This window comes from Coffea arabica, chromosome 8e (genome assembly GCF_036785885.1).
Source record: "Coffea arabica cultivar ET-39 chromosome 8e, Coffea Arabica ET-39 HiFi, whole genome shotgun sequence".
NCBI lineage: Eukaryota > Viridiplantae > Streptophyta > Magnoliopsida > Gentianales > Rubiaceae > Coffea > Coffea arabica.
This window is the reverse complement of record NC_092324.1, coordinates 49,333,694-49,347,359: the sequence shown is the minus strand read 5'-3', so window position 1 is coordinate 49,347,359 and position 13,666 is coordinate 49,333,694. Positions and strand designations below refer to the sequence as shown.

Below are 13,666 nucleotides of genomic sequence, written 5' to 3'. Positions count from 1 at the left end.
TAGAATCATCATTTTAATTGATTATTAATTTTAATTATTGGATAATTATCTATTTTGATTTTCTCACTTGCTCTTGTATTTGATTATAAAATTTGTTAATAGCGAAAAAAAAAATCTATAATCTATCGAAATGTAATTTTTGTTGATTCTGATTATTCTTTATAATAACTTTTCTAATCAATTTATGCAAAATTCAAAGCAATGAGAACCAGGGCCGAAGATGATTCATAAGCAGTAGTCCTAAGTACTCCTAGCGTGCTTCCAAACATATATACAGCCGGTTACTGAGCAAATGAAATATTATGAGCATCGGCAGAACTTGGGAAGGAATCACATTCAAGATTTTGAACAGCTTAAATGGTTTTTTTTGCCCCCTCAAAATGCAATACGAAAATGAAAAATGCCTCGGGTCATTGACCCTATAAAAAGCATTTCTAAACTAGCATGATTATGAACAAATCCGTTAACTATAACTAAGCAAAACATAGATCTATTAATCATTGCAAGTTTTAATCATACACAACTTGATTAAGAAAACTTAAAATCGTTTTTCAAAAGTTGACTTTTAAATCATTCCATGACTTTTATATATGTGGATCCCGTTTGGATTGAAAAAATTGCTACGTTTTCCGTGGACACATTTTTCAATTTCAATCACCTTTTTACCTCACATATATCAAATTGCTACAATAATTTTTGTACAAAAAATTCAGAAAAATGCAATCCAAACGGTGACATCTTACAACATCTAAATTGAACATGTTAACTTTGGACAATTTCTAAACTCCCAAGCATGTAGGAGAGAAAATATCGCGAGTTTTTTTGGCAAATTTCTACATATAATACTCAAAAAAAAAAAAAAATTTTGTCCTCCAAATGTGAAATTTTTGGAGGGTTATAAGATTACCCCATGTGTCAGTAAATAGCTGCCCCATAAATAAATATTAGAATGTACATGCGAGCATGACATCCTATTGTTGTCTCATTTGGAGGACAAATGTTTTTTAGTATTATTTATGGAAATTTGCCTGAGTTATCTTTTCTTACGTTCTTTTATGCATAATAATAAGTTCATTTCGATAATCCATTTGTTTTCAAAAGACAAGAAAAAGATTTTGATTTTAATCAAAAAATCATCTTCCATTTTTTTTTATCTTCATATTCTAAAATGTTTTTCAATTGATCTTTTTTATAATACACAAATCTTTTCTTGTATCCTTGTCTGTTCCCAAATTAGGCTCGACGGAAAAGAGATTACCAAGAGGGGCATTGCAAAACAATTACTAAAATAAAGGTAAAGGGGAACAAAAGTAAATTCAAAGGGTAATAGTAATACTGTAGACTATAGTATGTTTCGGTTCCCTCAATTGGCCCATTTTTCTACTTTTTGTCCCTTTTCGCAGAGTGGTTAACAGCCCCACTGCCCAACGATGCTCTGACATATAACACCCCCATCCTTTCTCAGCATCCTCCCCCCCCCCCCCCTCTCACTAAAATCCTAGAAATCCCAAAGTGCTTATATATTTTGCAGACAGCAGAAAATCCTTAGATACCACTTGACTTGACAAGAAAAAACCACCATAGAAGAAGCCAGTGAGAAAAAGAGAGAGCAAAAAGGGAGGCAGAGAGAGGGGGAAAAGAACCAAAAAAACAAAAAAACAAAAGCAAAAACAAAAAGGGTGTGTTTTGTATGGAGGAATGAAAGAGTGATGCAGCTGGCTTGTGCCGAACTCAAAAAACACACACCCCTGAAGGATTTATCTTTCCTTTCCTTCTCTTTTCTTTCCCTTTCCCCATCACCATGACTTCTTAGCCCAATCTGATTCCCTTCTTCTTTTTTCTCGTTTTCTTTTTCTCTTTCTACACATACACATACAGCAATACCTACGTAGATATATGGATGGATATGGAAAGAAGCATTTATTTTGATCGTCCAGGATCACTAAATATAGCCTAATAAATGTGGTAATAGTGTAAAGTCCTCAACTTCCTACCTTTCCTTTGTTTTATTCTAACATGTGCAGGTTGGTGGAGGAATAAGTAGCCAGCAGGCTTTTCTTTCTTGATCCCGAATGTTGGCTCAGTGCTCTTTTTCTTCTTCATTTCCGTCACGGTATCTCTTTCATTCTGTATCTTTGATTCATGTGGGCATATTAAGTATATATTTCGTGATGTGGGCTTCTCTTGGAATGCATTTTTCCTGATTTTTATTGCAAGATTTTCCTCTGTTTTTGATTGATTTATTGAATAGGATACTCTGCTTCTTTTGGTGTGGATATTTGTGCATCTGTGTGTACGAACTGTACATGCAATAATCATAAACGTGGCTGCGAAATAGTTATAGTTTGTTGCGTAGTAGCTGGAATAATGTGAGAAAGAAAATGAACTGTAGTTTTGGATCTTGAACTTTTTGGTCCCAGTACTAACTTAAGACTGCAAATTTTATTTTATTTTTTTGGTCATCTGTTGTAGTTCTATAATGCTCTTTGCCGTTTGGATTAATCTTGTCCAGACTCAGAAGCTTTTAGTTCATACAATATAATATCCATTTTTCTGTGTCTGCTTTCTTTGGCTGCTCTATCTATAATCTGTGTCCAAGGTAACATGCCTAAAGGCTGGCTTTCTGCTCTGAGCTTGTCTTTTATTCTTAGTTTTTATTGTGCGGAAGAATAATGTTGGATTTTTAAATAAAAGGAAGAGCATGTCAATTTTGATATAGACTTTGCGAGACTTAGTCAAGTCGTGATCCTTAAACATTCTTCAGAACGACTTGGGCAACTGTTGAGCCAGCTGAAATATCCCGTTTTGCATATTTAATCTTGCTGCACTTGAATTTGGATTTTGACATTTCAAGTCAAGACTTTAACGGAAATGAGTTGGCTTTAACCCCGTTGTGGCCAAGATATGTTTTTGGCTGTTTCCAGTATTCAGAGACAGGCAGATTGAAGTTGAACTGAGACAGTCAGGAAGATGGCATTTCATAGCTTGGAAGTCATTGCCACACTTTTGGCTAGTCGCTAGATTCATTCTAGCATTATAGGGGTCTTTTATTTTTTTTTGGTTTTTTTTTGGTGTTGTGGGGGGGAGGGGGAGCAATGTAGTGGATCGTGCTTCTTCTGCTGAATCTTCTTTAGCAGACATCGGTCACTCTCTGGAAGTTGGCTATGTTCTCCTTAGCATATGGTTATTAGAAGCCTGGCATATCTTAGAAGTATGTGAGAATTAGTTTATGTATGTATTCTTCTTAAATCTTGTTATTTATGGAAAGCTGCAGGAAAATTTTATAGTTGGACTCAAAGCTTCCACACCTTTGCATGTCTGGCAGCATGTTGAACATTCCATCATTTAAATCATATGCATCTTCTTGAAACAACTTACTTCCATTATTTGATATGCTTTTCATTGCTGCCTTATCCATTCTTTTATGATTTGTTTGATTTTCAAGACAAGCATTTGTTGACTTGTGATATGAGCCCATTATCTGATGATGGATTTGTATTTTAGTAATGGAGACTTACGAATAGCTTTGCAGCAACATGGCTCGGATTACGACATCAAAGTTCCTCAGAAGAGTGCACTACTCGTGAGTATGCAAAATAATAAGTGCTGACCGAAGTTTCAGTTATTAGGGGACAGGATGTTACCCAGAAGAGGTGATCATTATTTACGTCAGAAGTACAGTCATGATGGATCCCCCAGAGAAGCTCTAAAGCAGAAAATGCTCAGTCAGGAGTATACATTCAAGAAGCAGGTAAACTGATTATGCACTTCATAGCCAGAGCAACCTGTAGAAGTAATAATTGAAAAGCCTGACCGTGTTTTCTCTTCATCATGCTAATGAATTATGTGATGGCTGTCTAGTAAGCCAAACTCTGAGCCTTTATGATCAGTCAATTCAATCTAATGCCCGTGCCTGAAAGTGAATTTTGTTCGTAATGAATTATGTCAGTAATTGATGCTCCAAGATCTATCAGCTAAATCTGCTGCTTTATAGTTAGTGTATCTCTGAAGACAATTGAAATTTCTATATTTGGGCTTGGGGTTGTGGCAGGGACGATTTTGAAAACCAATCTGGTGATGCCTATTTCCCACAAAAACTTGTGTAAAATTTGGGTCTCACTCCTGAATCTATGAGTATCTGAACATTGTACTCTGTTCTTATGACATGGCCCTTGGCTTAGCTGAAATTGTTTTCTTGCATGAACTAAGCATGACTTCTTGCACACTGATTTTTCAATCTCATTGCTTATGATGTTCAGGTCCAGGAACTTCATCGGTTGTACCAGATACAAACGATTCTGATGAAGAATTTGCGGTTGAAAGAGGTAGGTTGAATCTGAGTGAGACGAACAACGTTTTCCGCTTGTAGAAGTTATGACTTGCTTGCAATATTATATGTTTGTGCGATTTTTGATAACCTGTAGATGTAAGAGTGAACTTGTGGTGATTGCATTTTTGTTTCTTTATTGGACAAGACAACCTACTTTGAGGCATGGGTTGTGTGCTCCTGTCCATCAAAAGAGGAAAGAGAAGTCATTACTCTTTTATCAATTAAGTGGTACATGATATGAATTGCTTGCAATATTATACATTTGTGCAATTGATAAACTGTAGATATAAGAGTAAACTTTTGGTGATTGCATTTTTGTTTCTTTATTGGACAAGACAACCTACTCTGAGGCATGGTTGTTTTATGCTCCTGTCCATCAGAAAAGGAAACAAAAGTCTTTAGTCATTTATCATCTAAATGGTGCATGAAAAGGATTTTCTTAAGATATTTAGCTCCCTCGTACACATGGTAATGGCAGCCTACTTTTACATGGAGCAAAACTGTTTAGTTTGCCTCTTGTGCTGTATTCTTTGCAATCTTATATGCCAAACAATAAGTTTCCTATTTGTGAGTACTACACTTTGATTTGATTAATGTCCTTAATGTGTCCACCAAACAGTATGCAAGCTCCTCTTTTCAAGGAATCTCACGAAGACCTATGGATGCTGAAGTTTCAACCAGTCACCACGTGAAACATAGTGATCTACATTTCCCTAAGAAGGGAGATGGTTGGGGTACTGCAGAAAATCCTGTACAAGTAGATCAGTATTTTGATGGTGAGCTAGGAGCTTCTTCAGAAGAAGTTCAGCAAGTTCAGCTTTCCTTGAGCATCAGTGGGGACACTATGCAAAATAAGAGTTGCAAGAAAATTTGGGATAAAAAGCTCACTTCGATATCCTCCCAATATGCAATTGACTTAGAGGAATCAGCTCCCAGAGCATTGAGTAGAGATATCCAACCTAAGTCTGCACTCGGCTGTGCTGCTTGCTCTGCTGATTCTGGAAACCTGCATGTTTTCCAGATTAGTTGCAGCTGCCCAAATGGCCTGAATAAATATCTTGATGATGGAATTAAGAGAACTCAGTCACTTGTAGATGAGACTAAAAATTTTCTAGAGCAGAACAACTTAGATCAAGGTTGGCACTTTCCCATGCTTTGATAATCTTTATATTGCACGCATGGCATTGTCTATGCATTTTTCTCACATAAGAGTACCAAATTATTCACATCAGTTATTTGATTTTTATTCCCGATTCTGCACCTTGTGCAGGGGCTAAAAAATGGCTTGGAAACGTTCCAAGTATGGGTATATCTTGTGCGACCAACATTTGTCCTTCCCGTGAAGCTGCATGCATAGACCTTAACAAGCCTCTGCTTGATGAAGCACCTCACTCAGAGGAGTACCTTGTAATGGAGTGCTCAGCTGGTGCCTCTTCTAGTGTTTCAGAGAGAGTGAGTGGTGAATGGCACAAAGTCTCGTCACCTGTTGGAACTAGTAGAAAACCAGAGAGTAGGTGCATTTCTGCTATGACTAAAGAAGATACCCTGAATATTACAGTGATGGCTTCCAACAGCGCCGATAGTAGCACTATCATGACTGGAAGTAAATCACTCTCTGTTGATCTAGAGTCATGTTTCAAGTCACCATCTGACCAAAGTGATGTTCATGACTGCCTCACTGATAACTTGCAACATAAAGATGCAAAATTTGTGTCAAATCTTCCCAGAAAAAATCATAAAGGCAAAACGATGATCGAAGTGGATGATATGATGGGTGAAGTGGATGCCATTTCTCCAAATTTATGTATTAGGGGAGATAACATCGAGGATGAGGACAGAGACAGTTCCCCTGCCTCGTTCAAGTTTGGTTGTATTGGAACTGATCCTTCAAGTAGCTTTAAGACTGTGCAATCTGGGACTCGTGTGGGAAAATCTGTTTCCTTCCAAAACTCTGAGTCATCTCAAGATGAATCTTCTATTCACGCTGAATCAAAATCTGAATCCTTTGATGGGAAAACAGAAGGATCAGCACGAGATGATGCTCTAATCCAAAAAGGTGCCGTTTCTCTGATGTACTTTTTGCTGGAAATATCGAGTAGAGAGGAGGATGATCGTGTTGCTGAGGTTGACAAGATGAATGAGATTGAGAAAGGGAAGACAGATCAGCCACAGTGTTCTTCAGATACTTTTGAATCCATGGTGCTCAAGCTGCAGGAAAGCAACGTAGAAGACTACTGTGTGTCTTCAATGCCCATGGAAGTGAATGACACAGACAAGAAAGATTACGGAATTAGATTGAGGAGGGGTAGGAGAATGAAGGACTTCCAGAAGGACATTCTACCAGGCATGGCATCTCTTGCTAGGCATGAGATTTGTGAAGATATTAGAATTATGGAGGGAGTAATTAGATCCAGAGAGTATAAAAAACTTAGATCCAAGATGGCCAACACACAGAACTGGTTCACTCCTGTAAGAAGCAGGAGGTCAAGACTCAATTATATAGGTAGAAAATATTATTGATGAACTTGATATTAATTAGGATTACCTTTACTGGGTATAAAATACAGTCATTGGTGAACATATCTGGTTGCATTTGTTTTAGAGACCATAAATTTATGTAGATCAAGATGACGGACACTGCGTCTTCCACTGTGTAGGCTCAGTTATATCAATTTGAGATGACGTAATCACTGCTAGTTTGTTATTCAGTCCATGCACTGATCCAATGTGCCCAAGGAACATATGACTTGAGACATTCTAAACTTTCTTGACAGAAGGTAGGAGCATCTTGTGGTTGCGCCTAGAAGCAGTTTCTTCTCTTCCCTCTTTTTTTTTTTATTGACATGCCAATATACTAGTTTTTTGATGACAAATTTGACATAATTTCTTCATCTAAGAAAACAGTAGATGTCATTGATGGTGAGAGGAAAACAATTATCGCTTGGCTGTGTTGGTTGAGTTTGCGTTTGGAACTCAAAAACTGCCTGGTAAGTTGTGAATTCAAAGCCCCCCCGGGGCAACTCAGACGGTTTCCATAGTCTCCTCTTTAGGAGCAAGTCTCGACTTCAACTCCCGGGTGCTTCCGTGCTGTGATCCTTGGGACGGGCTCTTACAGCCTGAGAGGAGTAGTCTGGCCGGTTCAGGTGATTCTGACCAGGTCAGGATACCTCCCAGTCGACCAAAAAATAAAATAAAATTGTGAATTCAAAGAGTGGAAAGAGGTGACATAACTTGCTCACCCAAAAATGAAAGAGAAAATTTGCAGTTTTGGTATCAAATATTTAGGGCATCAGCAGTTTTAGTCCTTAAAGTTTGGACAAAAGCAAATCTAGTCCTAAGCATATTTAGTCCAATTGACTGATTTTATCTGAATTCGGTCATGTCAGTAGCAAGTGCCTGAGGCTAATTTTTGGAAAAAAAAAATAGAAAGAAGGAAAAAATATTGGTGGCCATAATTTGTAATTAAAGGGCACTAATTAGTCGCAAGTTGAGTAATTAGTCTTCACTCTTTTGCTACATGACTACTATGCATGCAAGTAATTAGTGCCCTTTTATTATAGATTATGGGTTACACACAATTTTTCTTTTTTCTATTTTTTTTTTATAAATTTAGCCGCTAGCATGTGCAACTTATGTGACCGAATTCCAATAACAATTTGCTAAAATTAGTCAATCGGACAAAACATGCTTAGGAGTTAAAATATTTAAGACTAGATTTGCTTTTGTCCAAACTTTAAGGACTAAAATCCCCAATGCCCAAAAACATTTGATATCAAACTATAATTTTCTCAAAATAAATTAGAAAGAAAACCTGACTTAATATTGGCTAAGTTTGGCCAAGTGATTAACACAGACATTACTCTCTGTCCATGTGCTTTAACTCACATTCCCATGATTTTTGCAGTCAATTCCCTGATCTTCTACCAGCGTCAAGGAAGATTTGGACTTTGAGTCCGTTTCTTGCACGATCTTCCTGAGTCCAAGTTCCCAATCCATGCAGCATAGCCCAGAGATCTGGCTTAAGATGGCTTGCCTCTCCGGCCATTTTCATCTCTGATCAGACCCTCTGCCCCGCTTTCCCAAAATTGTTTGCCGAGGCCCCATCAGCATTAGTTTACTCCAGCTGGCCTGTGGTTTGATAAAGTAGCTTTCATAATTAACTTCTTGTTCTAGTTTGTCTCACCTCTTCGATACTTCCGTTGGGCTCCCTCACAATGGGCTGATTCCCTATCTTCCGGTTTGCTCGCCATTTCGTTTAACACAATATTATATTTGAGGATGACTTTATCTTTTTTGTGCTATTTAAATTTAATTTTGGATTAATACTAATATTGTATATGTTGTCAGTACGGATAATAGATAAATAAAAATTATTTAAAATTTGAATTTAAAAAAAATATATATATATTTTTTTCACATATATGGCATCAATTCAATAATAATAGTGTATATATTGTTAATGTATACAAAATTATAATGGGGCATAACTAACAGCACCATGGATTCAAACTAATATTTGTTGCAGCAGAACTTTTTATATATGTTACAGGTCATTTTTGTTTAACTTTTTCTTTGATCAGTGCTACTAGAACCGTATATCCATAGTTTTACGTCAAAATAAGGGGTGGTGGAACTAATTTGTACCATTTTATCGGGTTTTCCCACTGTTTTACATGGAAAAGCACGGAACTTTGAAGCCTACAAAATCTCTGGACTCCAAGAAAACGAGAGAGATAGGGAGTGAATTAACAATAAAAAACAATAAAAGGCATCGGCAATTCTATATTCTTTTTCCTTTGTTCAATTCCTTGGAGTGGGGCTTTGTCTCCACGACAACAAAATAAATGTGGCTAGTTTTTCCAGTGGGAACATGCTTTATATCATTTCTTGCAGGCAAATCTGGGACTTGAATTCTTACACAGTATGATTAGAGACAAGCTGCCTATTGCTTTCTAGCCCATCATGACATCTCCATACGACACATGTATTTATAGAAGAAGATTATTACCTGCGGCGTTAACAGATGCCAGAGACGCAGATTTTAGCATGTCGCCTTTGTATTTTTGCAATGTGATGCAAACGTATTAGCCCCCAAAAAAAAAAAAAAATCGCATCAAATAATTAACAGGAACTAGCTAAGATTATTATGCTTAGAAAGCTATTGTAGCATTTCCGTATGTTTACCCTTCGTTGAATACGTCAGAATGTCTAGAATGAAAAGGTCTGTCTACCCAGAATGTCTTTCTAGTCGAAATGATATAGAAACAAAGTTTATTTTTTCATTATAATGTGTGGTATGTTTGTCAGAATGGAATGTTCATCACATTTCCAATATTTGGTACAATCAATTTTCAGATGTCAAAATGGAATAAAACATGTATAAAATTGACTTAATTTCCCTGAAATCTATTATTGAGCATTTTATAGTTTTACATGTTTTGTTCATTCGTACTATGCTATTTGTTACTTTACACGAGGAACTTTGACTCTTTTTTCTTGGTACATTATGAATAACTTGCGTACTTATTAAAATAATTCGATTATAATATTTTATTGTTTTTAAATCATGAATATGCATTTTAAGTTTTTTCGTTTTAAATAACAATATAATTACTAGCTTACAAAAAATTAAATCACGCAAAATTAAACATTCGTATTCTCTCTTTATTATTTTTTTCACCATTTATGTCAAGTGCCAAAAAAAAAAGTCCTTATACGTTTGCACTGAAGTTTAAAAGAACGATATCTTAAAATTAGCAAAGAAAAAATATTGTAAAAATAACTAGAATAGTTTGTTAAAAAAATCATGGTCAATTATTCATTAAACTAACAACAAATCTATTGGCAATAGAACAAAGATGTGTATGAGAATAAATTTGGCTCCAATAATTTTGGACATTTCAGGGTAAAGGTGAAAAGAACTTTCTTTAGAATTTTGTGAGGAATGGGTTCCCAGAGAATGAGTTTTCTATGGAAAAAGGCCTTTCTAACTCAAAAAATTCATACTAAATATGAGAATGGAATCAATAAGTTGGAGAAGCCGTTCTATCAAAGGTGGTTCCTACGTGCCAAACAAACGAGGGGTTAGAGTCTAGTTTGTCTGAGCCAAATTAACTTGCTTGTTGTACAAAAATTCCAATTCAATCAATGCATGTGATAATTTATCCAATAAGAAACGGGTCAGAGTTTGTCATTGATGCGTTTGCAAATTAGTCTTGAGATAGGGAATTTCTTTACCAATTTGAAATCAACAATATTCCTATGATATTCTTTTCGTCAATGAATGTTATTGTAGAAAAAAAAAAATGAATGCTATTGTAGTAGGCCCAATTTCCGTGGTCTTTCCATCTCTTTGTCTTGAACTTAATGACATGTATAAATTTTTTTCCTTTTTTTTTGGCGAATTGGAGCTCAAGGGTCCTATGGATTGATTTTGCTACGATGGTATCAGAAATTCTGCGGAATTTGTAGCAACTTGAATCATGAGCACGAGCTTGTCAGTATCCATAAACAGTATAATTCCAACGGACAAGACAGAAGGCAACCAATGATTCTGTCTAGAATAGATAAGGCACCGGTTCAACAAATTATCAAAGTGGACTAGGTGGGAAACTTGGAATTTTTTATAGTTTTAACAAAATTTAAAAAAAAAAAAGGGATTAGATGTAATGGTTTTACAGCTATTAGAGGGATGTACTATATGTGGTCGAGTACAGACTACAAACTACAAACAACTTGGATTTGTTTAACCTTAGGATATCCGATGACATGCTTCAAGAAAGTGGAAATTTAACCTTTGACATTTAATTACGTCTGTTGCCAAAGGCAACGAACCCATTCTGTTAAAAAAAGAGGTTGAGCCATATTTCACCGCAACGGATCTTCTGTCCCACACTCTGTGCCACTCTCTATCCTATTTTTTATTATATTATTATTTCTCCTTCATAAACATCATGTTATAGTTCTTTTTTGTTTCCTTAAGATTCAATAATTATTAATTCAGTAAAAAATAAATACAACAACTTTAAAAAAGCAATATATAATAGAAAATTAAAAAATACAGCAGAAATTTCATAAAAAATCTCATTTTATATGCATTTTGATTTTTTGATTATGTTAAATTTTGTGTATTACTCAATTAATAGTTATTGAATCATAAGGAAACAAAAAAGAACTAAAACATGATATTTATGAAGGAGAAATAGCAATATAATAAAAAGTGGCACAGAGTGTGGGACAGAAGATCCGTTGCGATATTTCACCTTGCAAATACCTCAAGCCCAAGTTTAACAGCTAATTCGAGAGTATTTGAAGCTAAGTACTCAAGAATGTCCCTAATCCATAAAAAAAAAAAAAAAAAAAATCTCACCTATTCCTCGATATTGGCTCAGCTTAATTGCAAAATGTACCACAAAAAAAAAAATGACAGATAACTGATGCGACATAGATTCTTGCATTAGCATGTGACTATATTTTATTTGAGTACATACATCGAATTTCTGTTCTAAACCATCCCAAATAATCTGCATTGAGTTTTATTTCAGCGTTGATTTGGATCAGTTGTACGTGAATTGGTCTTGCCAAAAATAATTAGGATACGTGAACATAGCTTTCCATTAGGTTTGCATTTAATTTAGAGTTTTACTTGTTAACTTCTACACAGAAATTTTATCTTCTCTTCTTGCACTTCTCCTATAAACTCAACAAGAAAAAAGATCGATAATTTACAAGGCTTGGCTTTCATGTGTACGTTAGTTACAGTTAAAAGTGTCTACGTAGGAATATGGAGACAGGAATCTGTTGGGCCATTATGTCTTCATTTATGCCATTAATATAGTACGGAGCAAACACAAAGTACACAACCGAGAACCTCCCGTTTGGTTGTCTGCCACCCTCCTTCCTAGTCTCCGGTAACCCCACCGGCTGTCCCTTATTTAATCAACCACCACATTTATAAACAAACTGAAAATCAGAGAGTTAACCCCAAAAAACAAAAAGAAGGGTATTTGGTTGAAATTAGTGATATATATATCTACATCACTACTAATCAAATTTATCTTATCCACCGTCCCACTCCTACCTAATTTATATCTCCGATCGTTAGAAGTGCTGTGATGTCATGGCATCACAATTTGCAAAAATGCATGTACTTAGATGAGTATTATTCAACTCCTTTCAAGGAATTCATGCTCTCCACCTATAATACATAGACGGGCACGCTTCTCCAGTACATCAAGAATTGTACCGTAAGTTTGTGTGGTTTGACATTTTTTCCTCCCATAGTCCCATTTCTCTTCTACTCTAGACTCTAGTCGTGGGTTTTACATGCCATTTATTATTCTGGTGTAACTCACAAGACACACTACTGGTTTGCTGGCTGGTAGACAGTGATTTGGAAGATCTCTTTAACCACGAAAATTAGGGAGGTTTAACTCCACATATTCTTGAAATAGAATCGATATCTGATGGTATAACTTAACCAAGCAAAGATTTTCAATAGTGTATTTGGACGGGAGATTATTTGCCCAAATATATTTGCTTACATAGCTATCACAATTTCTAATACACCTTTTTATCTTCTCAATTACCTTTTTATCTCACATACATCACATCACAAAAAGTGCTACAGTACAAAATATCTCAAATAATTTACAATCCAAACACACTCGATCGTAATATTTCGTCTCTTTAGGACAGCTGAAATGATATATGGCGCATTATCAAAAAGTAAAAAAGAAGCACAAGAAAGAGAAAAAGGAACAAAAAATAAATCTTATGAACAAATACTTAGATAGACTAGATCTAAAAGATATTTTTTCTTTTTTCGACATAAGGAGTATCCCAATTTTGTCGAACTAATCTTCGTACGCCTGTGCACCCTGCCTCTCAAGGATACGCAGGATGGTTGGAGGAACAACTCGAACACATGACCTCAGGATTCGAAGGAGCTACACTGGTGCCACCGAGCGAACCCCGAGGGCTTCATCTAAAAGATATTTGAGACTTGGGTATAGAGCACAAGACCACCTAACAAAAACAAAGTATGAGAAGAACAATACTCATAAAGTTCTGATATTACGATCAATCTATCAAGATCACGCATTAAAAATTTGTCCGATGCGCCTTAAAGATTTGCATGTTCCAAAATGATAATAAATCTGCAATTACATGATTTTGGCACAAGTCCAGTCTATATCGAAATTAAATACTAGTACTGCGACATAAGCTATAATATATACATGACTATGAGAGCGTCTGTCATCTGTCCTGATCTTGAGGTCTATATAAAGTCAAAATCTTTTGCATAGATTTGGCAAGAGATTGGCAGAAGAAGAG

General features: G+C 35.8%; 1 protein-coding gene across 3 annotated transcripts; it reads left to right on the top strand.

Moving 5' to 3' along the window:
• The first annotated feature begins 1,479 nt into the window (after positions 1 to 1,479).
• Positions 1,480 to 7,043, top strand: LOC113703735 (uncharacterized). 3 transcript variants are annotated; one of them, XM_027225201.2, is made up of 5 exons: positions 1,480 to 2,113; positions 3,533 to 3,751; positions 4,260 to 4,325; positions 4,950 to 5,466; positions 5,601 to 7,043. In XM_027225201.2, the coding sequence occupies exons 2-5, from the start codon at positions 3,638 to 3,640 to the stop codon at positions 6,848 to 6,850; spliced, it is 1,947 nt and encodes a 648-aa protein (XP_027081002.1). In that variant the 5' UTR covers positions 1,480 to 2,113; positions 3,533 to 3,637; the 3' UTR covers positions 6,851 to 7,043. The 3 variants fall into 3 exon arrangements, with proteins under 3 accessions (XP_027081002.1, XP_071917707.1, XP_027081001.1); XM_072061606.1 differs by having other exon boundaries at positions 3,525 to 3,751; XM_027225200.2 differs by having other exon boundaries at positions 3,505 to 3,751.
• The last annotated feature ends 6,623 nt before the right edge of the window (positions 7,044 to 13,666 follow it).

Coding starts and splice junctions, on each gene's coding strand:
- LOC113703735 (XM_027225201.2), top strand. CDS start 3,638: ATGTTACCCAGAAGAGGTGATCATTATTTACGTCAGAAGTACAGTCAT. Junction 3,752..4,259: donor AGTATACATTCAAGAAGCAG/GTAAACTGATTA, acceptor TATGATGTTCAG/GTCCAGGAACTTCATCGGTT. Junction 4,326..4,949: donor AGAATTTGCGGTTGAAAGAG/GTAGGTTGAATC, acceptor TCCACCAAACAG/TATGCAAGCTCCTCTTTTCA.